Source organism: Dryas octopetala, chromosome 9 (genome assembly GCF_963921425.1).
Source record: "Dryas octopetala chromosome 9, drDryOcto1.1, whole genome shotgun sequence".
Lineage (NCBI taxonomy): Eukaryota > Viridiplantae > Streptophyta > Magnoliopsida > Rosales > Rosaceae > Dryas > Dryas octopetala.
Window position 1 is genome coordinate 11,149,338 of NC_141374.1, and position 24,515 is coordinate 11,173,852.

The 24,515-nt window shown below is 36.4% G+C and overlaps 4 protein-coding genes across 6 annotated transcripts; 3 read left to right on the forward strand and 1 right to left on the reverse strand.

The window, feature by feature from the left end:
• Positions 1–1,676: 1,676 nt before the first annotated feature.
• Positions 1,677–8,296, forward strand: LOC147274016 (putative copper-transporting ATPase HMA5). 2 transcript variants are annotated; one of them, XR_015124175.1, is made up of 7 exons: positions 1,677–2,219; positions 4,826–6,214; positions 6,317–6,571; positions 6,775–6,897; positions 7,044–7,520; positions 7,650–8,142; positions 8,219–8,296. XR_015124175.1 is itself a non-coding variant. In XM_086256154.1 (6 exons), the coding sequence occupies exons 1-6, from the start codon at positions 1,710–1,712 to the stop codon at positions 8,064–8,066; spliced, it is 3,171 nt and encodes a 1,056-aa protein (XP_086112280.1). In that variant the 5' UTR covers positions 1,677–1,709; the 3' UTR covers positions 8,067–8,296. The 2 variants fall into 2 exon arrangements, 1 of the variants encoding a protein (XP_086112280.1); XM_086256154.1 differs by having other exon boundaries at positions 7,650–8,296.
• A 108-nt stretch (positions 8,297–8,404) lies between these two features.
• GSTT1 (glutathione S-transferase THETA 1) lies at positions 8,405–11,877 on the reverse strand. Of its 2 annotated transcripts, none has more exons than XM_086256155.1 (7): positions 11,691–11,877; positions 11,428–11,501; positions 10,986–11,046; positions 10,838–10,891; positions 10,379–10,458; positions 9,308–9,513; positions 8,405–8,764 (listed from the first exon to the last, which is right to left on the reverse strand). In XM_086256155.1, exons 1-7 carry the CDS (start codon positions 11,753–11,755, stop codon positions 8,552–8,554), a joined length of 753 nt encoding a protein of 250 aa, XP_086112281.1. In that variant the 5' UTR covers positions 11,756–11,877; the 3' UTR covers positions 8,405–8,551. The 2 variants fall into 2 exon arrangements, with proteins under 2 accessions (XP_086112281.1, XP_086112282.1); XM_086256156.1 differs by having other exon boundaries at positions 11,695–11,777.
• A 2,455-nt stretch (positions 11,878–14,332) lies between these two features.
• On the forward strand, positions 14,333–19,773 carry LOC147274018 (C2 calcium/lipid-binding plant phosphoribosyltransferase family protein). The gene is made up of 2 exons (XM_086256255.1): positions 14,333–14,446; positions 16,568–19,773. The coding sequence occupies exon 2, from the start codon at positions 16,623–16,625 to the stop codon at positions 19,647–19,649; it is 3,027 nt and encodes a 1,008-aa protein (XP_086112381.1). The 5' UTR covers positions 14,333–14,446; positions 16,568–16,622; the 3' UTR covers positions 19,650–19,773.
• Positions 19,774–21,040: 1,267 nt separating this feature from the next.
• On the forward strand, positions 21,041–22,696 carry LOC147274019 (xyloglucan-specific galacturonosyltransferase 1-like). The gene has a single exon (XM_086228498.1). It carries the CDS (start codon positions 21,041–21,043, stop codon positions 22,694–22,696), a length of 1,656 nt encoding a protein of 551 aa, XP_086084624.1.
• Positions 22,697–24,515: the final 1,819 nt, after the last annotated feature.

Genomic DNA, 24,515 nt, shown 5'->3' on the forward strand with positions numbered 1-24,515 from the left:
AACTAATTAAAGGCAAATTGTAGTGTGTGTGTATATACATATATATAATAACTAATAGGGTGGTTATCAATCAAAGCTTACGTATATAGCCTATATATAGTACGTACATTCCTTATCATATAGTTCAAGACAATTGGTATTTTACCAAGTCTTATTAATTTCTATTGAACTTGGACTAGTTTAATCTAGAGCCATTTTCTTAATTAACTAAGATATTTGATAATGCAGGATTTGGTTTGGAAAGATATGTATAAAACATATATAAATTAATTTTCTATTACTAGATAGATAGATATATGACATATTATATATGTTGTGAACCACACATTAATTTAACCAAGATTTTACTTAATTAGTGAATGATTCAAATTTGAAATGCTATGTTATCAGACTGTTTGAGACGTTTGAAATATATATTGATCAAATTAATTTCATTTGAACAAGTAGTACGGTTAACTGAGAATTCGATAACATAAGATGTCAAATACCCATCAAGATATCATGTGATGTCTCTTAAAGCACATGATCGATATCATGTAATGTCCCTTATATCATAGCTTTAATACCTATCTAAATGTTAATTCTCGATCATTAACAATGCAGGTGCTTATCGTTGATTGATAGGCGATTGGCCAGCAAAAATTTTTGCTTATGCATGCAGATCGAGAAATTATTCTGTATAACTGATATTTTGACACATGGTATAACCAGTTTATGTGTTATAATATGAGTGGATGTTATTAATATTATACCCTATTAATATAAACGCATCGTCCAATATATAATACCCTTATACGTTAGATTGGTTATACTACGTAACGGTATATCGGTTATACCTTATAATTTTTTATGCAGATCAATCAGCACCCGCACATCACTTGAATTTTAAGTTTTAACTCTTAGATTTTTTTTTTTTGATTGAAAAAACTTTATTGAATAGAAACTAAACTGAGTTACAATCAAATTGAAGCTACTATTGAAGCCAAACAAGAGCTTCGCCCACCCAACTAAGAAGATCTATAAAATGAAACAACATAGACAAGAGCATGCATGTATAGGGAACCTCAAACAATTGAATCCAAAACTCTCTTAGCCTCTTTCAAAAGATGCCCGTTAATGGCTAAATCATTCTCCATCTTCTGAAATCGAATGAACTCTAAAAGAAGAAAATCCAGCGCCCAAGATAAATCGGATCTTGTGCAAAAACGTCAATCCCTACTTGTCGGGAGGAAGCAATACGACTAATTAAGAGGGAGGGCCATAACTCTTAGATTTTGAACTACCAAAATAAAAAGTTAAAAATTTAAAAATCTAAATTTTAAATGATGTTTCTAACTTTAGAGCTATGTCAAGATTGAGATTAAAAAAAAAAAACTAGAAAAGAGGTTGCGGATCGAAGCACAGGAGCTTATGGTAGTGCAATTTCTAAAAAGTTGATCAATCTGCAGCCTCTTGTACCAATTGATTAAAACCTTTGGGCATCTGAACCTATGGAAATCTTTACACATATATTACTAAGAACCCAAATATTCTAATTGAAGCTGACCTGGCAATTGAGGATTAAACTTAATTATAAATTAATGGCCAACATATCAATCAGGGCCGGTCATGGTGTCATATATGGCATCCATATGTTTCCTTTACAGATCGAGAAGAAGCAGAAAGAAACACTCCAAAGCTAGTTTAACACCCAATTAGTAAAGTAATACATGGTCGACCCCATTTCCCACTCAGACCTAATTTTTACCCTTTCATTTGCTAAGAGTCTCAGACATATTCCTCGGCCACTAACGAAAAACAACTTAAAATATGTATTACTAAATATTCTACTTTCCCCGGCCCACTTTAAATACCAGCTGCTCAGCTCCCCAGAAAAGAAAGGCATAAATATTAATATTGATAAGCAAAGGCCTGCAGGCTTGAGCAAATCCATGGCTTCCAGCAAGCTTGTGTCAATGGGTTGCATTTGCAGCAATGGCTGCTGGGGTGACATGTCTCCCCGGCCACACTACCCATCCATGCCGGGCAGGTACCCCAAAGGCACGTCTCCGAAGGAGGGCTCTGAGGTGAAGGCTGTGTTTTCGGTGCTTGGAATGACTTGTGCTGCATGCGCTGGTTCGGTCGAAAAGGCCATCAAGCGCCTTCCGGGGATTCGGGAGGCTGCGGTGGATGTGTTCAATAATACCGCCCATGTTCTCTACTACCCCACCTTTGTCAATGTAAGTCACCAAAACTTTTATATCCATTTCTCTATCCCTTCAAATTTAGATTTCTCAATCGTATCACATACAAATTTCACACTCAAACTTTCACGTTTTTTTTTTTTAGCTTAAGAGATGAAATTCTTTTCATGTCATTCATCACTCATCAGGAAAAAAAATCTAAAATATACGTATTAAGTTATCTTTCTATGTTTTTTTTTTTTTTTTTGTGTGGTCCTTTTGGGTAAACTGAAAGGCCGTCTATTATGTTTTACTTTTATATAAGAGTAAATTATATTTTTGGTCCTGTGTTTTTACCTACCCGAAATCACATTTAGTACTCGTAGTTTTAATTTTACCAATTTGGCTTATGTTTATTCACAATCCTAATACAATTTTAACAAAATCCAATTTTTTAATTTGGAGATAAATTATCCATTTTTTTAGAGTGCTTTAAGTAGAAGGCAAAAATGAGAAAAAAAAGATAGCCCACAGTCCCACTCAACCTAAAAATTAGGTCGCAAGACAAAAATCATCCCGAGCGTTCGGCAGTTATAGACGCAACTTACCTAAATTATGTATCTGCAACTTAAAAGATGCATCTAAAATTTAAAACTTGTCATCTGAAATCTAAAAAGTTGCATCTACATACAACCTTAAAGATGCATCTACATTGCAGATGCAAATGGAAGATGCATATGCATTTGCCGAGCTCTTGGCAAGTATCGAGCGCTTGGTGTGCCAAGCCCTCGGTAGTCTATTTATCGCCTCCAGACGTGCGCACATGAATAGAATGATCACCTTTAGCTTAATTTTTTATTTAGGTGAATTTCTAATTATGAACCTTGGATGTTTTGTCCTTGGAAGTAATTTATTATTGTTTTTAAGACAAAATTTGTGAGGGGATGGAAAGACCATCCTATGCACTTTCTAAAACTAATTCAAATTTTTCTTTTTAAAATAGTCATTAGTTTTTATTTCAAAAACATTTTCATGTTGGGTGCAAAATGTTTTAAGATTGCAAACAATATATAACACAAGGATCAAATTTGCAAAATTGAAATCATGATGACCAAATCTAATTTCAGGCCAAAATTCAGGACTAAAAATGTAGGGGAAATTTTTTTAAGGCACAAACAAGAAGGTAATTAACTTTGTTTTGGGGACATTTAAGTTGTTGCTGACCATCAGCTTGTATATAATTAAAGACTTTTATTTTATTTTATTTAAGCGTGTATATAAAGACTTGATTACATAAATTGTATCTTCCTTTTGGCCCAAAAAAAAAAAATTGTATCTTCATAAACCGTATGTTGACCAAATGAGCAATTAATGTATTGGAAACTAAATTTGCATGAGTTGTGTATTGTAAATTTGTAATATAATTTTTTAGCCTCCCAGCTAATGGATGCTACCTCTGGCTCTGGGGCAGCCCATAATCAAGGTTTGTGTCTTAGTAATGGAGAAAAGCTTTGTTGTCTGGTCAATATATAATTATGAAGAAAAATTTGGGTGGGTAATTTTTTACATATGTTGAGCCGCAGAACAGTTAAATTAAAACATGTCATTTGTTACAAGTTCTTATTCAGAATTTATATTAGTAACAAATAACATGTTTCAACTAGACTAGTCACTTACCACTTTTATTGCCATGACAACTTAATTCAAAATGAAAAATAAAATGAAAAAAAGAAATTAAATAGGATTTGGGTTTAAGGACAGTTTACAGATATTTGTAGGTGATCAGTTAACATAAGTTTTTCATAAGATAATTTTGAAAAAAAAAAAAAAAACCTTGGTAACTGCCAAGACTCAAGGGCCCCCAATCTCAGCCTTGAGTCGTGACCCTTGGTTCTAAAATCAATCACATGGGCATGTAACTTCATTACAAAAGCTAACCTTTATTTCCCTTTTCCTTTATTGCCTTTTTTGACCAGAATTTTTTTTTTGCAAAGACCAGAATTATCTTGATTGAAAGCACTGCATTATTTAGGAAATTATAACCCTGACCTTCTGTAACTTTTTTTGCTGGTCCCTTCTGTAATAGGAAGTATGGTTCTACCTAAATAAAAGTTTTATTTTTTAAATTTTTTATCTGGAAAAAACTTTATTTATTAATACACAAGTCTAATCCGACTTTTTGCATTTTTGTTTAAAATCTGTACTATATAAGTTATATCATGATTAGTTTATTACTGACGTGGAAATTGAGGTACAAAATTTGATTATTAGCAAAATACCCTGTTAATGTTGATGTGTTACTAATACCAATTAATAATAATAATAATAACAATGTACCCTTACCTGAGTTAAAAAAGAAGATTGCTTGTAAAATAATGATTATATTCTAAGTCTGGTAATTTGTAACTTATTATATGAAGGAATTGTATTATTCTTTTGCCTTCAATGGACGTGTTAGTTTGATGGTTAAATTTAGAGGTAAGACTTAAGGTTACAATTCCATATGTTAGGTTCTTGTATTCTCTAAAAAAAAAAAAAAAAATTATTATTTCAATAATCACTTTAGAGATCTCAGTTTACTACTCAATAAATTTTTTTGCAACAGATCACACATTCACCAAAATTCACTAGAAATGATTATTAAGTACTACATTTATATATAGGAGGGCAAGATATGTGAGGCCATTGTAGATGCTGGGTTTGAGGCCAAACTGATAAAAGAGGAGAGAAATGAGAAATCCAGACAAGTATGCAGAATAAGCATAAATGGAATGACTTGCACCTCTTGCTCATCCACTGTTGAATCAGCTCTACAAGCAGTTCATGGGGTGCAAAGAGCTCAGGTTGCCTTAGCAACTGAAGAAGCAGAGGTTCATTATGACCCAAATATTTTAAGCTACAATCAGCTACTGGAAACTGTAGAACACACCGGATTCGAAGCCAAACTTATCAGTCTTGGGGAAGACATAAGCAAGATAGAGCTTAAAGTTGATGGCATAAAGACTGACCAGTCCATTAGAGCAATAGCAAAAGCTCTTCATGCACTTCCTGGGGTTCAAGACATAGAGACATCCCCTGAGCTCAACAAAATCACCATTTCTTATAAACCGGATATGGTAGGACCAAGAACTTTCGTTGAAACCATTGAATCATCTGGGTCTGCGCATTTTAAGGCAATGTTATACCCTGAAGAAAGAAGAGACACTCATAGAAAGGAGGAAATTAAGCAGTACTACAAATTATTTTTGTGGAGTTTGTTTCTCACCATTCCTGTGTTTTTAACCTCCATGGTTTTGATGTATATCCCTGGAATTAAGAAGGTGTTTGATGTTAAAATTGTGAATAAGCTGAATATTGGGCAGATTCTGAGGTGGGAGCTGTCAACTCCAGTGCAGTTCATCATAGGCAGGAGGTTCTACAGTGGATCATACAAAGCATTGCGCCATGGTTCAGCTAATATGGATGTTTTGATTGCCTTGGGAACCAATGCAGCCTACTTCTATTCAGTCTACATAATTTTAAGAGCTGCCAATTCAAAGGATTTTCGGGGTACAGATTTCTTTGAGACAAGTGCAATGCTCATTACATTTATTCTGTTAGGAAAGTATCTAGAGGCCAGAGCAAAAGGGAAGACATCTGAGGCCATTGCCAAGCTTATGAACTTGGCACCAGAGACAGCAACATTGCTAGCTTTGGATGAGGAAGGAAATGTGGTAAATGAACAAGAAATTGATAGTAGGTTGATACAAAAGAATGATGTGATTAAAATCATTCCTGGTGCCAAAGTTGCTTGTGATGGTTTTGTGTTGTGGGGGCAAAGTCATGTGAATGAAAGCATGATAACAGGAGAAGCCCGGCCAGTGGCAAAAAAGAAGGGTGATGCAGTCATTGGAGGCACTGTGAATGAGAATGGAGTGCTGCATATCAAGGCAACAAGGGTTGGATCAGAGAGTGCTCTTTCGCAGATTGTTCGACTTGTTGAGTCTGCTCAGATGGCCAAGGCTCCTGTACAGAAGTTTGCTGATCGAATTTCCAAATACTTTGTGCCAATGGTAAGCAAATAGATATGAATGTCATATCATCTTTGAAAGTGTTTTAAGAAGTATTATGTTTGTGAATGCATGCCTTTGTTAACAAATGGCTCAATTTTGCAGGTTATCATACTTTCGTTTTCGACTTGGCTTGCCTGGTTTTTAGCAGGGAAGTTCCATAGCTACCCACGTTCTTGGATTCCATCCTCAATCGATGGTTTTGAGCTTGCGCTTCAGTTCGGGATCTCGGTCATGGTCATAGCTTGTCCTTGTGCTTTAGGCCTAGCAACTCCTACTGCTGTTATGGTTGGTACTGGAGTTGGTGCATCTCAAGGTATACTGATCAAAGGGGGCCAAGCATTAGAGAGTGCACATAAGGTTGGATCCATGACATGCAGATATTTTCTCTATTCTCATTAGTTAGTCGATAAGTTAAGAGGAACATTTTGCCCTAATTTTCTTAATTGTCTAAACTTTTGTTTGACTTTAGAATATCATGAAGTCATCATTTATCTTTGAAGACTGCATGTGAACCTCTTAGCATTCTTAGTTCTCATGGATCTGTAACATGAGTGTTGTAGGTGAACTGCATAGTGTTTGACAAGACAGGGACTCTCACAGTTGGGAAGCCAGTGGTTGTTAACAGAAAACTCTTAAACCATATGCTACCTGATGAATTCTATGAACTTGTTGCTGCAACTGAGGTAGGGAAAAGTTATGTTCTGTAACAGAAGCAAACCCTCTGCTCTTTAAATTGCTTTAATGGAATTTACAGTGCTTGGAATAAAGCTCCAGTATTTATTCAAAATCTGATGCTCATTGATAATTGGATTGTGCAAAAATATATCAGGTGAACAGTGAGCACCCACTGGCCAAGGCCATTGTAGAGTATGCCAAGAAATTCAGAGAAGATGAAGAGAATCCTACCTGGCCGGAAGCGCAAAAGTTTGTATCCATTACTGGCCAAGGAGTGAAGGCAGTCGTTCGAAACAAGGAAATAATTGTCGGCAACAAAAGCTTAATGTTGGACAACAACATTGCCATTCCAGTGGAGGCTGAAGATACACTTGCAGAAGCTGAAGCATTGGCTCAAACTGGGATCCTAATAGCTATAGACAGGGAAATTGCAGGAATTGTAGCCGTATCTGATCCACTGAAACCGGGTGCTCAAGAAGTCATTTCCATACTTAAGTCTATGGGAGTGAGATGCATCATGGTTACAGGCGACAATTGGGGTACAGCCAATTCCATTGGCAAGGAAACTAAAATTGAAGTAATTGCAGAGGCCAAACCTGAACAAAAGGCTGAGAAAGTAAAGGATTTGCAGGTGAGTCATGCATTGTCATGGTCATCAATTACTCTCTAAAATAAACTTTTAGAACTTACATTTCTTAGGGGAAAAAAAAAACTATACTCGTTATTCTAATACAACAAACTGCATTTTTCTCATTCACAGGCTTCAGGCTACATTGTGGCAATGGTGGGAGATGGGATCAACGACTCACCAGCACTTGTTGCAGCAGATGTAGGAATGGCAATTGGTGCTGGCACAGATATTGCTATTGAGGCAGCTGACATTGTTCTTATGAAGAGCAACTTGGAAGATGTGATTACAGCCATTGACCTCTCCCGGAAAACCTTTTCCCGTATTCGCTTGAACTACATATGGGCATTGGGTTATAATGTGCTTGGCATCCCAATAGCCGCAGGGGCCCTTTTTCCGATCACTAGATTTCGATTACCACCATGGCTTGCAGGAGCTGCCATGGCAGCCTCGTCTGTTAGTGTGGTTTGCTGCTCTCTGTTGCTGAAGTATTACAAGAGACCCAAGAAGTTGGATATCCTTGAGATACAAGAAGTGAGGATTGAGTGATAATAATGGCTTTGATTCAGTTGTGCATATTCATGCAGGAGTAAAGAAAATTAGGCAGCTAGTCGATTGATGAAAGGTGTGTATAGATTGTTGACTGTTTGCTGCCCATGTATATTACTGTGATCTGACGATTAATGGAATTTTTCTTGCAGAAAAGATTCATGGAAAAGGCCTTAAAATCTTTCTTAATAATCCCCACCTGCATTAACATCAACTCATAATTAACATACCCCGTAGTATCAGCCTATCAGGAGGATGGTACTACTGTTGCATCTATTCCTAGCAAGAGGGAAAGAGAGAGAGTGGTGGATCTCAACATATCTGCTAAAGTAACAATATAAGAAAGCAACAACTCCCATGTATTAACTTGGTAGTAAAGACATAGTAACTCTCACAGAGTGACATTTACAGTTGCAGGCCAGGCTCAAGCTTCCACATGAAAAACTCAATATTCTTACAGCATTTATAATGACATATATGGATTCTCACATCTTTGAAGGCAGAGCCAATCTACCACTAGAATCGGTCTTGTGGTTTGCTCCCATCTGCCGCTGCTCTTGAAATCTTGTTTTGGCTTTGTAGAGGACTTCATGTACTTCATCAAAGTGAGGTCTTGTCGCATTTTTGGTATTCTCAATCCACTGTAGAACTTTCTTGTGTGGGCCAAGTATACGACTGCGATCATTCTCACCCAAAACCTAAATACAATACGTTGAATTGTGAGAACACATGATGTCTCCTACAAATAAAGGTTTCCTTTTTCCATAATTTATACTTTCGTTATAAAAAGAAGACCAGAGCAAGAGCTCCCCTTACAACACCAGAGTAAAACTCCAGAAGAAAATTATATATAGGCTTATCTGTCTTCAGGTAGTAACAGATAGCTTCTGGTTAATCTACAATCACAAGATGGACAAAGTGGAGTGGAGTCCTTTCAAACTTGAAAGTTGAATGTTTCCCCCATTAAATTCTGATGTTGCTTTGGCCACTTGCTTAGACCATTATATGAATCTCATTTGCATGATAAATCTTAAGCTGCTGCTCTATCCAAGAATAGAGTTTCAACTGTAAATGGCCTTACGGCATCTTAAATGTTTATACTTCATCTCTTAACATGTCTCACCTTTTACTTTTTTCAATTTGAAGAAAGTCCTTGCCGACCCAACCCTCCCAAAATTTTAAATGAACTTGATAACCCATTATAAAGTAACATTAATTAGCGTCGAGTCATATCGGCATACCTCAAGTTGCGTAATTTCACAAACCAGGCTGAGATCTGCTATGGATGGTTGGAAGCCACCCAGCAAGAATTTGCCATTGCCCTTGAGCCAAATGGACTCTATTTTTGACAAAGAGGAGGACAAAAGTTTCTCAGCTTCAACAGCAGCTTGTGGATTTGATGGAAGCCCAAGAACAGGTGCAAGTACAGTATTTAGAACATATGTCGCTGAAATTAAAGAAAAACTAATAAGACAAGGGCAAACCACAAGAAGTACATTACAGTTTCAAATGTGTGCGTACATATCTTGTGATAAGAGTGGCATCACAACAAAGAATAACCAGAAATCATATTATATCAATGGTATAATGATCACTACTGTAACAGATAATATGTATATGAAAATTCACTAGTCAATGCAATCTAATGCAGTGTGAGCCATGACCCCATATCTATGGCTGCATATAGGAAGAATTGATGTGGTTTGAACATAAAGGACTTTAATAATCACAACTTATGTTTAATGAGATTCAAGATGGCAGAAGGTGTATGTACCTACAAGTTGCAATATAAAAGTTACTAATCCTGCATGTACTCATGCCTAACATATACTATCAGATTCTATAGCATATAAAAAATAAAAGAAAGAAATACACTACTGACCAGCCACAAATGGTATGAATAACGTTCTTATTATTTTTTTCCCCACATGTTGTGCAGGTCCTTCGAGAATGAGAACAAATTACCACTGACAATGACTACAGAATTGAACCTTGTTTTCCTTCCGGAACCTCAATCTATCCAGTCATAACCACTACATTCATTCCAACAACCTTCTATTTAAGTCACTCCAATAGGGTCTTTTCGTTCTTCGAGATAGAGACATACATGAATTTGTCTAGCAAGTATTTGATAAAATCTTAATGAAATTTATCCCAAGTTCATCAGATAGCAAGAAGTTAAAATTGTTGAAGCATTTAATCATCAATGTAAAGTTACCATGTTTTTTTCTCAATGCAAGAATAAAAGCAAGATCAAATACGACCAAAGACTAAAAAATTGGGAGCATAATTTGGGAGACAAGTATAGAGACCTGCTCCACGGCGTAAATTAGAGTGATGCCAGTCCAACACTGAGTTGATTTTAGCTCTCCTGAAAAGATCAGCAGGATACCTAAAGCCATAAAAAAGAATAATTATTTACAAAATTAGAGAGAGAGAGAGAGAGAGAGAGAGAGAGAGAGAGAACAATTTTGAAAGTGAAGCTGCATGAATCCAGATACCATGATAACCTACTTTACATGGAAAATAATATATTTGTTAAAGTGTAAGTATGTCCTTAGTAGTCGTATTAACATAACCTCCAAATTTTTGGACACAGGGATGTCTTAATTCATGAAGTTCCAGTTCTCCTTATCATATGGTCCAAATTACATTACCAAACACATGTCATTATAAGTTCAACTTAGGCATTCAGTACAATCTCTACACATTTATGTTAAAAAGAATGTGACCAAAAGAATTAACTACACCAAAGAAGCAACATGAGTTACCAATGATCTGCCACTCCAGGAAATGCACAAACAAGATAGACAAGAATTGCATGACTGCCAAAAAGAAACGAAAATGAATGAATAAAGTTAATAGAGAAAACCCAAGATTGTTATTGAAATATTCAAAACACAAATATAACAAAATTACCTTTCAAACAGATTAAATCTCCCATCACTAATAGCAGGAAGTTGTCCCATAGGGTTTATTTCTACAGTCATATCGAAAACAAAAACCATGAGTCATCAAGTAGATACCAACACACCCAGGCCTTCTCTTTTTTCCTTTTTAATTTCATTACATGACTTGGGAACTTGACCACTATGCTATGACAACATTAGCAAAAGCAAAAAATAAGCAATCAAAATATTTACTACAAATGTTTCTGTATTCACTAGCAGTATGAATACATCAGTTTCACACTATTGGGTCTCAGAATTTGCAGGTACCCACACATATATGATACAACCCAAATATGTTCACAGCCAATTTGTTAGAGTAAATGAATTTTGAGCTAAGTTGAACTCAGCTTTGCCAACACTAACACCAATTATGAACCCCAATTCAACAAAAACTACATAAATGTGCTTACTTTTGAATTCAGGAGACATCTGTTGACGTTTGAATATGTCTACTTTGATCTCCTCGAAGTCTATTCCATTCACCCTATCACACCCAAAAAAAAAAAAAACAAACAACAATTGCCAAAATTAGATTTTGTAGGAAAAAACCACAAAAACAAAAACCCAGATTTAAATTACAGCTGAAACTGGTAAATTCATCAATATAATTATAAAACTAACAAGAAAACAGTGAAATTCGAAACACAAAAGAAAAAAAATGAAAGTAAATTACTTGCAGAAAATTAAAATTGCACGTGATGGTTGTGACATTCTATCAGCGTACACTTTCAGCTTCATTTTCGTCTTTCCTTTTTTTTTGGGTGAATTTTTCTCTTTCTCTATATAACTCTCGCTGCGTAGCTGGTTATGTCCGCCAGTGTAATTTTCCAGTGAATTTTTCTCTCTCTCTCTCTCTCTCTCTCTCTATAGAATTTGGATTCTCTGACTTTTTGTAATTTTGTGTGTGATCTTATCTGGTTTTAGAGCATCTTCGCGGCATTTTGGACATGCCCGAATGGACTGGGCCGGACCTCTTTTGGGCTGGACAGAACAATTTGGGCTTCACATGCAGCAAAGAAAAGAGAGCCCAAATTGGCCCACATACGGACCTCATAAACGACGCCGTTCTAGAAGCTGAAGCTGCAGGCTGCTGCACATAACTTTGACTGGTAAGTGGTGATGACTGGCAGAGGCCGCAGAGCAGAGCCTCCTCGGTTCGAGAGGAGCTGACAATAGTATCTGCAATTGACACGTGTATACATCGAGACCGTTGATCTACGCGTTCTTAGATGAGCATTAAAAAGCTGCGTGGCATTAATGGTGTGCGCAGTGTTCACGGTACGCAGGCATGGGAGTCAGAGCTCTGGCTATTTGTTGACGCTTGCTTGCGTAGTTGATAGCTAAGCAACGAACCAAGCCACGAGGGACACAATCTCAAAGGCTCAATCTTTGGGGTTTCATTAGGTTCAATATTTCTGAAAATTGGATTCATCAAAAGAGAGAAAATTAACGTCCGAGTTGGATGCAATTGACACCACTGAAATTATATTAGTATTGTAACTGCATGATAAACTAATATTAATTATCGTGATTTAGATTTTAATAAGCCATATTTTTTGGGACATATTCTTACAATCTTATAATGAAATCACCTTATTGTGAGAGAATGTCTCATAAAATATGCTCAATAGAAAACTCTATCAAATATAGAAATGTCATTTTTTAGGGATGACAATGGTTTTGATTATTAACTCATTTCTTTATTTTGAAATCTAAAATTTAAATGCATTCCGATTTAAGATGTAATTTATAAATTTATGAATTGTCATACTTTACATATTATATGAACGTAGAATCAGTCTAAATGAGGTGACAAAATGATATAGATTTAATTTAATGGGAAAAAGCATTGAATATATGTTAATATGAGATGACCACAAAGTTGGGCGAGCACAATATGCATGCTCTCTCCAGGTATTTCATGTTTGCAATTGCCGATTTATTTAGAATATGAATGTCCCCCGTTGCTACGTTTTTTTTTTCCTTCTTGGAAAGTGAGGATTAAGAACTAACACTGAAAAAAGAAGGGTCATTTAAATAGAATCTTAAAATAAAAAAGAAAGTTAAATCAAACTCCAACCGATCGAAAACTTAAATAAAAATTCAAATCGTCCACCGAGCATTCGGTGAAACATCTACCAAGTGCTCGGTGGCTTTGCAGATGTGCGTACATCTGCTTATGCATCTGCAAACATAATTTTGTATTTGCAAACAAAAAAGATACATCTGCAAGCAAGTGCATTTGCAAGCACGAGCTCTCGGTAGGCTGTCAAGCTCTTGGTGATCTGTTGAGCGCTCGGTAATGTAAATTTTTCTCTCTGCATTCGCGTATACGAACAGATTTAGCTGGAACTTAATTTTATATTTTGAGTAGATTTCTAGTTAAAAAATTTTCACAAACTGAAGTTATAAATAATTTATTAAAAAATATATATATCACAAATTTTTTTCTTTTTTGTAACTGAAGATGTGCTCCGTTAGCTTTCGCACACCAAACTAATAGTTGGTATTAATATATCCATCAAGTTTGTCAGCGATGAAATTGTTTCTCTTGGACATGATTTGAATTTGGGTTGCACGGTTTGGAACTCTTTGGTTGGGATTACTTGACTCAAGTTTATTTGGGATGAATTTTGTTTATAGTTAAACCTTAGGCTCCAGATTAAAAAACTAATTAGAGAGGATAAGTTAACAGGTTTTCTCTTAGAGCATAAGTTAAAATAAGAATAAGTAAGCATGTAGCCGTTGGATTAGCAAACACCGATTTTATTTAATATTAAATCTTACAATCTTACAATCTTACAATCTTGACCCTTAGGCATTTTAGCTATCTAGAATATTTATAATATGGGCACCGTAGGTTATAGTACACATATATCTAATGAGTAATGATAGATGATGTATATCCTAATATTGAAAACGTGAACTCGTCAACATTGAAGATAAAATAATTTTATCCTCTAATTTTCCCCTAGCTACCAATGCAGTTCAATTCATGTCAAGAAAATGAGTTGGGTGACTTGGGTCACATGACTCACATCTTATGTACTCACTCTTTAAGAGAAACCAGACTGCACAGTCCAGAGAGAGAGAGAGTAGGGACTAAATTAGGAGTAGATCGGTCAGATTTCAGAAAGAGACAAAAAGAAAGACAAGGAGAGAGCAACTCACAGTTTCTTGTCTCACCACCACAAAACACTATATTACTACATACACTACTATATACGTTTTAACTTTTAAGCAATGCCACTTTGCTTTTAAGCCTCTCTCTCTCTCTCTCTCTCTCTCTCTCTCTCTCAATTCTCAAAGCTCAAAGCCTCAACCTCAACATGCATTACTCACTTGCCTGCATTGTCATCCTTCTCTCCCTCTGACTCAAAGGCTGTTGAAAATGGCGAAAATCTGATGTGGGTTTTAGCCTTAAAGGAGGTAAATGCTCACAAATTTTCCATTCTCTTTTGAAGTAACCATGTTTTTCAGTGGCAGTCTAGCTCTAATAAATTCCAGCTTTTGATCAGTGTTTGCTCCTCTGCTTTCTGCTTGTCACATGTATGTATCTATGCCAAATTAAGACATAAATTTTTACCTGCATTTCAGTTTTAGGCTTTTCATTTTTCAGTGAAATATGTGGACATTCTTTGCACTCTTTGATTTTGTATTTGTGCAGAAACAGAGGACTTGACAACTCTGATCAATTGTTGCCTTTTTTTTTCCTCTCTCTAGTGTAGAGTTCTTTTGATTTCTTCCAGTGGACTCTGTTTGGTTGCTGGGAAAGGGGAGGAAAATAGGTGAACCATGCACCTCACACTGACAAATATTTTATTTTCTCAAATGATATTTTTAATGTTTTATTTTGCTGCATTTTCTGGGCCACCAAACAGATCTCAAAAAACCCAAATCCCAAAGGCCAATCATGTCTTTTTGTATTTTTGTTACTTTTTAAGTATTGACAATTCAGTGAAAAAGCTCATGTGTGTTAAGCGGGCTTTTTGGATCTCATGGGAATGTTGCTTTTATTTATGTGCTCAATTTTATTTAATCTGTGTCTTAGATCCTTGTACAGTTGTACTGACTACTGGGTGGTGCTCTTGCACATGCTTGAGCTAAAAAGTTGCTGACTTGTTTCTTTACCAATCTAATTCATAGGATTTGTTTAATTTAAGTCTCACTTTTAGTACTTTTCAAGTTAGCAGATTTTTTGGCCAGAGTTTGGTTTGCTTAACATTTTTTTTTTTTTTAAATTTTCTACTAATGATTACAAAAATTAGCCCAGTGAAATTTAGCAGAAATAGATAAAAGAAGATCTTCTAAACTCTGTTTGGGTGTTATTTGTTTATTTAATTTTTACAACCCTGTTTCTTAGTTTCTTTCTTCTTTTTATTTGGATTTTGCTCCATGACTTTTTGTTTCTTTTTTCTTTTAAAGAAAATAGATGCAATGGGTAACATTGTTAAAAGCTGATGAATCAATATGGGTGTTAAGTTGTTAAACAATATTCAGCTAAGTTAGTACTCAGGTGTTTTTTTTTTTTTTATTCAGGCCCAAACTTATATGATTCATTTATTAAGGTTCCTTTTATTCCTCCTCTTATTTACTCCTCAGTCCTCTCTCTTTCTTTCACTTAGAATTATTGCTGATTTTTTGAGAAACACCACCTATTGTAATAATGTAATCCATTTGCTTATGTAAAACTATTGGTAGGCTGGAACCATATGATTCCATGCCAAATAAAAGTTTTTTAACAGTTCCATCAGATTTCCCGTTTCCCATTATGTAAAGAATTCGTAATAATTCTATTGAACACTTTGTGATTAAAACATAATCCCCTTTGACCAGCATTTTGATGCATGCCTGGTCTGAGTTATGTGCTCTTAGTATGCTCTTGCCTTTTAAAATCTCTTGCCAATAATGTTCTCTGTGGAAGTAAGCAGACTTGATTTGTTTCCTTTAGGAATCTGGGAAAATTGATTAACTAGACTGTACTTCCACTGCATATGATGTTTTGTGTTTTGTGTTGCTTTTTATGGACTTCTCTCTTTTTCTATTTCTTTGAATCATGTATGATATATGAATAAATGTAAAGCTATTGAAATCTTATGTGTCGGGATATCCAAATACTGCAGTTTGCCCCAGGCCTATTGATTGATTTACATTTTGATATTCCTGCAAAAATATGCGAGCATGTCTTTCCCAGTACTCATGAAACCATATCAACTTCAATAATTTCATACACCATCTTCTTATCATTGTCTAATTTTTTCCTTCTTGTCTTGCGCAATGTATTCTCTCTAGCGCATTTTTGTCAACTGACTTGTCAATTAAAGAGTAAATCTTTTTCTTAATTATTTGATTGTTTTGAAGTATAGGTGCCTTGTTTCTGTCAAATTTTCAGCTTAATTGTTCATCTCTCTGTTACATGTCAGTGCTTGCAATTACACACACAAACACACACACACACACACACACACACACACACACACACACACACACACATATATATATATATATATCAGTATTAGTATCTCAATTTAATTATTCCCTTCTCTGCAGGTACTTGTAGTTATTTTCCATTTCTTCAGTGCACATATATAACCTATATGTTACTATGAACAACCTTAAGCTCGGGATAGACGTAGTTAGCGCCCACAATCTTTTGCCTAAAGATGGGCAAGGTTCATCCAATGCCTTTGTGGAGCTTTACTTTGATGGTCAGAGGTTCCGCACCACCATTAAAGAAAAGGATCTCAGCCCCGTTTGGAATGAAAGCTTCTACTTCAACATTTCTGATCCTTCCAACCTTCACTATCTTACTCTTGAGGCCTATGTCTACAATAATGTCAAAGCTACCTACTCCAGGTCCTTTCTTGGAAAGATTAGCCTCACTGGGAATTCATTTGTCCCCTACTCTGATGCTGTTGTCTTGCATTACCCTTTGGAAAAGCGTGGCATCTTCTCACGTGTAAGAGGAGAGCTTGGCCTAAAGGTTTACATTACTGATAACCCATCAATTAAGACCTCCACACCAGTCCATGCTGCTGAATCCCTCGCAAACACGGATCCAGGCATAGCTTCACAAGGAGCTTCAAATCCTGTCATGAACAGTTTTCAAAATGAGAAAGTTGAGACAAGGCACACCTTTGATCATCTTCCTAATCCTATTCATGACCACCAACATCAGCATGAGCATCATTCCGCCGCACCAGATACCCATTACGTACCCAAGTTTGAAGCTGATCAAATGAAATCATCTGAACCACAGCCTGCAAAGTTGGTTCACATGCACTCCGCATCATCATCACAACCTGTTGATTTTGCACTGAAAGAGACAAGCCCGTTCCTTGGAGGTGGAAGAGTTGTTGGTGGCCGTGTTATTCATGGAGACAAGACTGCAAGCACTTACGATCTAGTTGAACGGATGTATTTTCTCTATGTAAGGGTTGTTAAGGCTCGTGAGCTTCCTGCCATGGATCTTACGGGGAGTCTTGATCCGTTTATTGAAGCGAGAATTGGAAACTATAGAGGGATTACAAAGCACTTTGAGAAGCAGCAAAACCCAGTATGGAATCAGGTTTTCGCCTTTTCAAAGGAACGGATGCAAGCATCTGTATTAGAAGTTGTGGTTAAGGACAAGGATCTGATTAAAGATGACTTTGTGGGGATTGTAAGATTTGACATCAATGAGGTGCCAATGAGAGTCCCTCCTGATAGTCCTCTGGCTCCAGAATGGTACCGGCTTGAGGACAAGAAAGGAGAAAAGATTAAGGGTGAGCTGATGCTTGCAGTCTGGATTGGCACCCAAGCAGATGAGGCTTTTTCAGATGCATGGCATTCTGATGCAGCTACTCCTGTTGATAGCACATCAGCAGCCTCCGCAGTGATACGTTCAAAGGTCTATCATGCACCAAGGTTGTGGTATGTGCGTGTTAATGTTATTGAGGCACAAGACCTGTTTGGAACAGAGAAGAATCGTTTCCCAGATGCATATGTCAAGGTACAGATTGGAAACCAGGTTTTGAAAACAAAAACACTTCAGGCTCGGAATCTAAACCCCCTGTGGAATGAAGATCTTTTGTTTGTGGCTGCTGAACCCTTTGAAGATCATCTGGTCCTTTCAGTTGAGGATCGTGTAGGCCCTGGGAAAGATGAAATCATTGGGAGGGTCATATTGCCACTGAACACTGTAGATAGGCGTGCAGATGATCGTATGATCCATTCCCGATGGTTTAATCTGGAAAAGCCAGTTGCTGTTGATGTAGATCAGTTGAAGAGAGAAAAGTTCTCAAGTCGCATTCATCTTCGAGTTTGTCTCGATGGAGGATACCATGTTCTTGACGAATCAACTCATTATAGTAGTGATTTACGTCCCACAGCAAAGCAGCTCTGGAGGCCATCAATTGGGGTTTTAGAGCTAGGAATCTTGAATGCCGTGGGGCTTCACCCAATGAAAACACGCAATGGAAGAGGCACATCAGATACATACTGTGTAGCAAAGTATGGTCATAAATGGGTTCGAACAAGAACTCTTGTTGACAACTTATCTCCAAAATACAATGAACAATACACTTGGGAGGTGTTTGATCCTTCTACAGTTCTTACTGTAGGTGTATTTGACAACAGCCAGCTTGGGAATAAGGATTCCAATGGTAACAAAGACCTGAAGATTGGGAAGGTTCGAATTCGTATCTCAACACTTGAAGCAGGCCGTATATATACACACTCATATCCACTGCTAGTTCTTCACCCAGCTGGTGTTAAGAAGATGGGGGAGTTGCATTTGGCAATTCGGTTTTCATGCACGTCTTTTGTGAACATGCTTTACACATACTCAAAACCGCTGCTGCCAAAGATGCACTATGTGAGGCCCTTCAATGTTATGCAGCTTGACATGTTACGCCACCAGGCCGTCAATATAGTTGCAGCGCGGTTAGGTAGAGCTGAGCCACCACTTAGGAAGGAAGTGGTGGAATACATGTCTGATGTGGACTCCCATCTTTGGAGCATGAGACGGAGCAAAGCAAATTTCTTCAGGCTAATGACGGTTTTCTCAGGAGTATTTTCTGTAGGCAAATGGTTTACTGACATTTGCATGTGGAGGAATCCTATAACTACAGTGCTTGTCCATGTTCTCTTCCTTATGCTTGTTTGCTTCCCAGAACTAATTCTTCCCACAGCTTTTCTCTACATGTTTCTAATAGGGGTATGGAACTTCCGTTACCGGCCTAGATATCCTCCCCACATGAACACAAAGATCTCACAAGCCGAGTTAGTCCACCCTGATGAGCTTGATGAGGAATTTGACACATTCCCAACGAGCCGGAATCCAGAGCTGGTGAGAATGAGGTATGATCGCCTAAGGAGTGTGGCTGGTAGAATTCAGACTGTAGTTGGTGATGTAGCTACTCAGGGGGAACGAATTCAGGCACTGCTAAGCTGGCGTGATCCGCGCGCCTCAGCCCTCTTTGTCACATTCTGCCTTCTAGCTGCCTTGGTCATGTATGTGACACCATTCCAGGTGGTGGCAGCATTGGCAGGGTTCTTCATGATGAGGCATCCGAGATTTCGCCATAGGTTGCCATCAGCTCCCATCAACTTCTTCCGCAGGCTGCCTGCTAGGACTGATAGTATGTTGTAAATTGAAGCTCAAATGTTTCTGGCTGCTGGGATCATTTACTAGACTTTTAAATGCTGAACCATGAAGTTTCTTTCTTGACATTTTTGTTGTTCTCCTTTGAGACCATTAATGATTTGTATCTTGCTGTTTTATCCCCACTTAATTAAAATAAATTGTTAAGAAAAATTCTTGCATTTTCGATTTCCTTCTAATTTGTGCACCTAACAACTTGATCGGCATTACATTATTTTATGTTCCATTCATTCATTCCTTTTTTTTTTTTTTTTTCCAACGTTAATGCCCCTTAAAGCTTTCATAGATCCATTCCTTTTGGGTTCCATTTATATGTTGCCTTCATGAATCTTAGCTAGGCCTTATCATTGAAATGGTTAACACAGAAAACATAAACAATCCTATTTCATCTCATCTGTGATATATTGTGATTTCATAAAACTTTCACGCAAATTTCAAGTCAAAGACAAGGCTTTAATTTACTAAAAAATAAAGTCAAATACAGATTAATTAAAGCTTCTCTCTCTCTCTCTCTCTCTCTCCTTTCCTCAAAATTCTTATCTTAGTCATTTAAATTTTAATAATCCTACAGGCACGACCCATTATCCCAACTAATTAGTACCAACCAAGAACTGAATCAAGAAAAATTAATGGTTGGATTCGATTTAAATGATCTTTAATAGATGAGATTTGAGGAAAAAAAAAATGAGAAACTAGAGGATCCAACTCCATTCATTATGGACTCTTGACTTGAAAAAGCTTATTTTTTATATTTGGATTATGTTTTAAATGAGACTGAATGAATGAAATTTGAGATAAATAAGAGAAAATAAGAGAGAGGAGAACAAAAGAGAAGAGGATCTGCTCCATTTATTATTGATCAAGTTATGTGCATGTCACCTACCAAATACCGACAGACAACAGCCATAAATTTATATATTTGGTTGAACATCACCAAATATGATATGGCTAGACACTGCCCAAGAATATATCATTGTATTTATATTATTTGACTTGAAAATGCTTATTTTTTTTATATTTGGATTATGTTTTAAATGAGACTAAATGAATGAAATTTGAGATAAATAAGAGAGAGGAGAACAAAAGAGAAGAGGATCTGCAACATTTATTATTGATCAAGTTATGTGCATGTCACCAACCAAATACCGACAGACAACAGCCATAAATTTATATTATTTGGCTGAACGTCACCAAATATGATATGGCTAGACACTGCCTAATAATATATCATTGTATTTTATTATCATAAAGTACATTCCAACGTGCATTGATGATACATTTCATACGTGCTGCCATGTTCAAAGTCATTACAAGACACTAGAAAATCAGAGGCAGAGCTAGCAACAATGGCCAAACAGAAAGTAAGCACTCCTCTCAAAATGGCCATGTCCATGTCCAAAAGAAAACCCAAAAAACCAGCTCCAAAAGAACAACACTCATGTAGTTTCTGTGACATTTTTGGTCTGTTTAGATTTCTATATCGAATCCCTGCTGCATTGCTCTTACTCCTTCTTATCTATCTCTGGTCTTCCTCCTTTACCATTATGTCCGGCAACTTTGTTCACATTTGCGTCTCTTCGCGGAAGCTAAACAACCATTACTGCCTTTCTGCTGGTACCCAATTGCCCAATTTTGAAATTCCAATTCCAATACTCACCAATAGTACTAGTACCTTCATTAGTCCTACTAGTCTTGCTAGTCCCACTGTCAATGCTGACCGGGATGAGTCTGATCCAGTTATTAGAAATGGAGCCAACAAAGACAGAGAATTGGAGGTTGCAAATGCAAAGAAGGATGTTGAAGAGCAGCTGAGATTGCACAGATCATGGGTTTCGGATAAGAAGCATGAAGGGTGTGAAGGGAGGGGAGTGTATGTGTATGATTTGCCATCAAAGTTCAACAAGGACTTGGTGGGTCAGTGCAGAGACATGGTTCCATGGATGGACTTCTGCAAGTACTTCAAAAATGAGGCATTGGGTGAGCCAATATCGAAGTTGGGAAATGGGTGGTACCAGACTCATCAGTACTCCTTGGAGCCCATATTCCATGAGAGGGTTTTGAAGCATCCTTGCAGGGTTTACAATGAGAATGAAGCAAAGCTTTTCTATGTGCCATTTTATGGTGGTTTGGACATTCTGAGATGGCATTTCAAGAATGTGTCCAATGATGTGAAGGACACTTTGAGTTTGGAGCTCATGAATTGGCTTGAGAAGCAAAGGGCATGGGGTAGGAATAAAGGGAAAGACCATGTGGTGGTGTTGGGGAAGATTTCATGGGATTTTAGGAGAAAAGATGGTTCATGGGGGACTAGATTGTTGGAGATTGATCAAATGCAAAACCCAATAAAGCTCTTGATTGAGAGGCAACCATGGCACCCAAATGACATTGGGATTCCACACCCAACATTCTTCCACCCACATTCAGATGATGACATCATGGCATGGCAATGGAAGACTATCAGTTCTTATAGGAAACACTTGGTGAGCTTTGCTGGGGCAGCAAGGCCTGATCAAGCAGAGAACATAAGGTCCATATTGATCAAACAGTGCAACAATATTTCACAAGCAGCAGACAATGGGAAGTGTCAGTTTCTTGATTGTGGTTCTGGTGGGTGCAATCAGCCAGAGTCAGTGATTGAGCTCTTCATGGAGTCTGAGTTCTGCTTGCAGCCTCCAGGGGACAGCCCAACTAGAAAATCCCTTTTCGATTCTTTGATTTCGGGCTGCATACCGGTACTTTTCGACCCTTTCACTGCTTACTATCAGTATCCATGGCATCTGCCAGAGGATCATGGGAAGTACTCTGTGTTTGTGGACCAAGAAGAGGTGAGGCAGATGAAGGTCAATGTGGTGGAGAGGCTGATGAAGGTCTCTCAGAAGGAGAGGGAGGATATGAGGAGGTATATAGTGTATGACTTGTTGCCTGGTTTGGTATATGGGGATTCAAGTGCTAAATTTGACAAGTTTCAGGATGCATTTTCCATTACAATGACTAGTCTGATGGAGAGGGTGACCAAATTGGATTCAACTGTATAACTGAGGCTCACATGCATGTTCTTTTTTTCTTTTTATTAATTTATTCTTGTTTCCCTTTCAATTTATAAGCAAATTGTATGGGGGAGGCAAAAGAAACCCTGAGGAATGCAATCATACTGTTTTGTATGGATTGTATATAAGTATTTAACATCCTTCAACGCTTTATTTAATTATCTCAAAAATCAAAATAGAACTCTTGCTTTGAATATGATAATTTGGCATTTTTTTTTTTCTAGATCTATAATGCTCCACGTTAGCTCAATTTGAAGTCGCAAAATACTAGAAATTCTTTCATATAACTGTTGCACCACCTTCTTTTTATGAAGCTGGTCATTTGACTATAAAAAACCATTTTTGTAATAGTTTTAGGAAGTCAATTTTCGGCATTCCACTTTTACTCTCATCCACTCTTTCTTATTTTTTTAATAATTTTTATAATTCATTATTTTTTTTATTTTCAAATTTACCCTTTAAAATTTGACTAAAAAAACATTCAAATTCTATCTCATTTTAATTTGGAATTCATTTAGCGCCACTCAGCCTTCGCACTCATTGGGGTCATCTCCTTGTTTTCATTTTTTGTTTATTTTTTTATTTGTTGTCATAATAAAAAATATTAAAAATAGAGAAAGAGGGCACCCAGGGCAGAGGATAAAAAAAGAGTGTGAAATCACCTCTCTAGTTTTATTCTTCTCTATCTTTGAAGAATTTATAGTAGTAGCAACAAATATCTAACTAGAAAAGTAAAGTTTAATTCCATAACTTATGCCTAATTACATAATTCAAGGCTAATTAATTCAAATTTATAATCAACTCGAACATAATTCCATAATCAAAGATTAATTATAGATTTATAATTGGTCAACTGTTTAAACCTAAGATAAGTTTATATATAAGGATTGTATACAAGCAGCGGTACCACATTCCACACATATATATATCATTAAAGAAAAAGAAAAATGCTAATTGTCTCAACATTTTTTTGCCAAACTTTTGTTTTACAACCCATGTGGCATCAATTCATTTGACAAGTTTATCTTTTTGTTTTTTAGTTTATTTATTTATTTATTATATAGTGTAATATATAAATTCCATATAAGTCAGAAATAAGTGTTAAAAGAGACTATCTTCCAACATTAAATGATCAATTGACTGGATGAAGCTACTTTTTCTCAATTAACTTAGGTAATTATTCTCAACTTTCTTGGTTTTCTACTTTAGGGGTATGACAAAATTATTTGATAAAATATCTTAAAGAGACAGTCATAAGCTAAATAGCCTAAATGTCATGACTTTAACCAAAAACTCTTTCTTAGATGTTTTATTCTTCTATATCTTCGAGAAACTTAGAGTTATAGAACAATACTTAATTAGGAAAATAAAACTAATTCCTTAATTTATGCCTACTTTATAGGTTGGCCTAGTTGACTAAGGACAATAGCTCCCTCCTACACACCTAGATTCAAACCCTCTCCCCTCCCCTATAGTAAAAAAAAAAAAACCTCCTAATTACATAATTCAAGCTAATTAATGCAATATTTCATGGAAAATGCTAAAAATTTCAACTTTTTTTTCTCAACATTTGTTTCTTATTTTATGTGTTACTATTTTATTGCATAAAGTTTTTCTTTAAATATTTAATGTATGAATGTTAGGAAAAAAAGTTGAGATCTGTTATGATTTGATTTGTCAAACTTTCGAACACTTATTCCATCGCACAAAGGCAAATTTCAAGATCTTTTCACAGAATAATAGCAAAGTCCAAAAGAACAAAAATTGTGACTCTTATGAAACCCCATTGTCCCCAATTCCCCATTAT